The sequence below is a fragment of the Sphaeroforma arctica genome (assembly GCF_001186125.1).
Source record: "Sphaeroforma arctica JP610 unplaced genomic scaffold supercont1.6814, whole genome shotgun sequence".
Lineage (NCBI taxonomy): Eukaryota > Ichthyosporea > Ichthyophonida > Sphaeroforma > Sphaeroforma arctica.
Window position 1 is genome coordinate 1 of NW_014033744.1, and position 1565 is coordinate 1565.

General features: G+C 45.7%; 1 protein-coding gene across 1 annotated transcript; it reads right to left on the reverse strand.

Annotated features, from left to right (window-relative positions):
- Positions 1-273: 273 nt before the first annotated feature.
- On the reverse strand, positions 274-1377 carry SARC_15825 (hypothetical protein; the record flags this gene model as incomplete). The annotated part of the gene is made up of 2 exons (XM_014290064.1): positions 274-656; positions 1215-1377. Coding segments are annotated over 2 exons (546 nt in total), but the record flags the coding sequence as incomplete, so codon positions are not given.
- Between the last annotated feature and the right edge of the window lie 188 nt (positions 1378-1565).

A 1565-nucleotide genomic window follows, 5' to 3' on the forward strand; every position in this document is an offset into this window, starting at 1 on the left:
TATGTAGCCTAGTGAAAGTACGGTGATTCCAAGCGAAGGAGTGTAGGCTTCTAAACATCTATGCAGACGTTGTGGTTGACCTTTCTTGTTGGGAAAGCTCACATGCGTGTAGTGGATGAATATGTGTGGATTTACATCAATATTGTTCATTTCTATATCTATGCCATCACTTGCAAAATCATACGTATATATGCTCATACACAGAAACATACATACATATATACATACAGACACATTCACCTTTATACACATACATATATATACATATACTCATCACCACCATATAAACCCACGAACACGAACCGGATTCCCGAGACTCCGGTTGTCGGCGGTGCCCTCGTTGGCGTGTCTGCCCTTGCGCTTGCCCATGATGTCATTGAGATCCATCTTGAACGTCTTGTGCGTGTGGTGTGTGCCTTGGTCGTCGCTTCGAAGCCTCTCCTCCTGATCACCACCCACATTCGCGTTGTCGTGCATGTCTGTGTGTGTGTGTGTTTGTGCTTGTGCGTTGTCCGTATTAACCTGTGCGTGTTCGTGTTCGCGTGTGTTGTTGTTGTCCTGGCCCGGCGGTTCTAGGTTGACAAGTTTAGGTGCGTTTGCCTCCATCTGTGGTTCTGGGCGCTGGTAGCTGCCCCGATTGGCTCGTTGTTTGGGCCCTGCACCGATATATAACAAGATCTATTAATAGAACTGACGAAACGTTATCGGAACTAGAACTTACGTCTAAGCCTATTTCCTACTACTAGAAAATGCAATCCCACAGATAAACTGCACGCCACCCCTCACAAAGTCACACACTCAAAACCCAACACATGTAGGAATTTCTGTGTTCTAGGGTTCATTGGGGGTTTTTTTGGGGAATTCCTCAGTACATAGTTATGACGAGATGGAGTGTGAAATTGCATTGACTATCAGTGACAACGTGGTGTATGAGATACAGACACCGTTCCCAAACGTCATAATCTGGATCTTCAAACCCACGCAGATATACGCACCCAGCAGCAGGCGACTGCATCTGTGGCGAAGCAGACTTTCACTCCTGGTTAATTGTCCAGGGACAAACCTAGCCCATTCTATTTATAGCACCAGACACTGTACATCGTTAACACTGTCACAAAACAGTTATATACACACTGTACATCGATAAAGTACTTACACATCACAGTGATAAACATCGTACATCGCTAGGTAGCTCACCCGTAGGCCCCCCATACCTTTGCTTTCGGGTTTGATCCCCAGGTGGCGTGTGTTGGCTAGGACGTACTCGCAATTGGTCTGCAGCATCAGGTCTTGTACGTGCATGCTCAGTGACTCGCGGCCGTTGTGGGGGTTGAGCACCTTCAGCACCAAATCAGTGACCGTCAGAGACACCGTGATCTGACACAAACCCGAGATGGGGAGTATAGTAGACAAGGTGGAAGTATATATAATTGAGTCACATGTATCGTGAGAGTGCATGTGCACAAATCTACTGCGCGCGTACAGGCAAAGCTACATGTGTAAGAGTAAAGGTATATATATATATATATATATATAATATTTAGCACTACACAAGTATGAGTAAG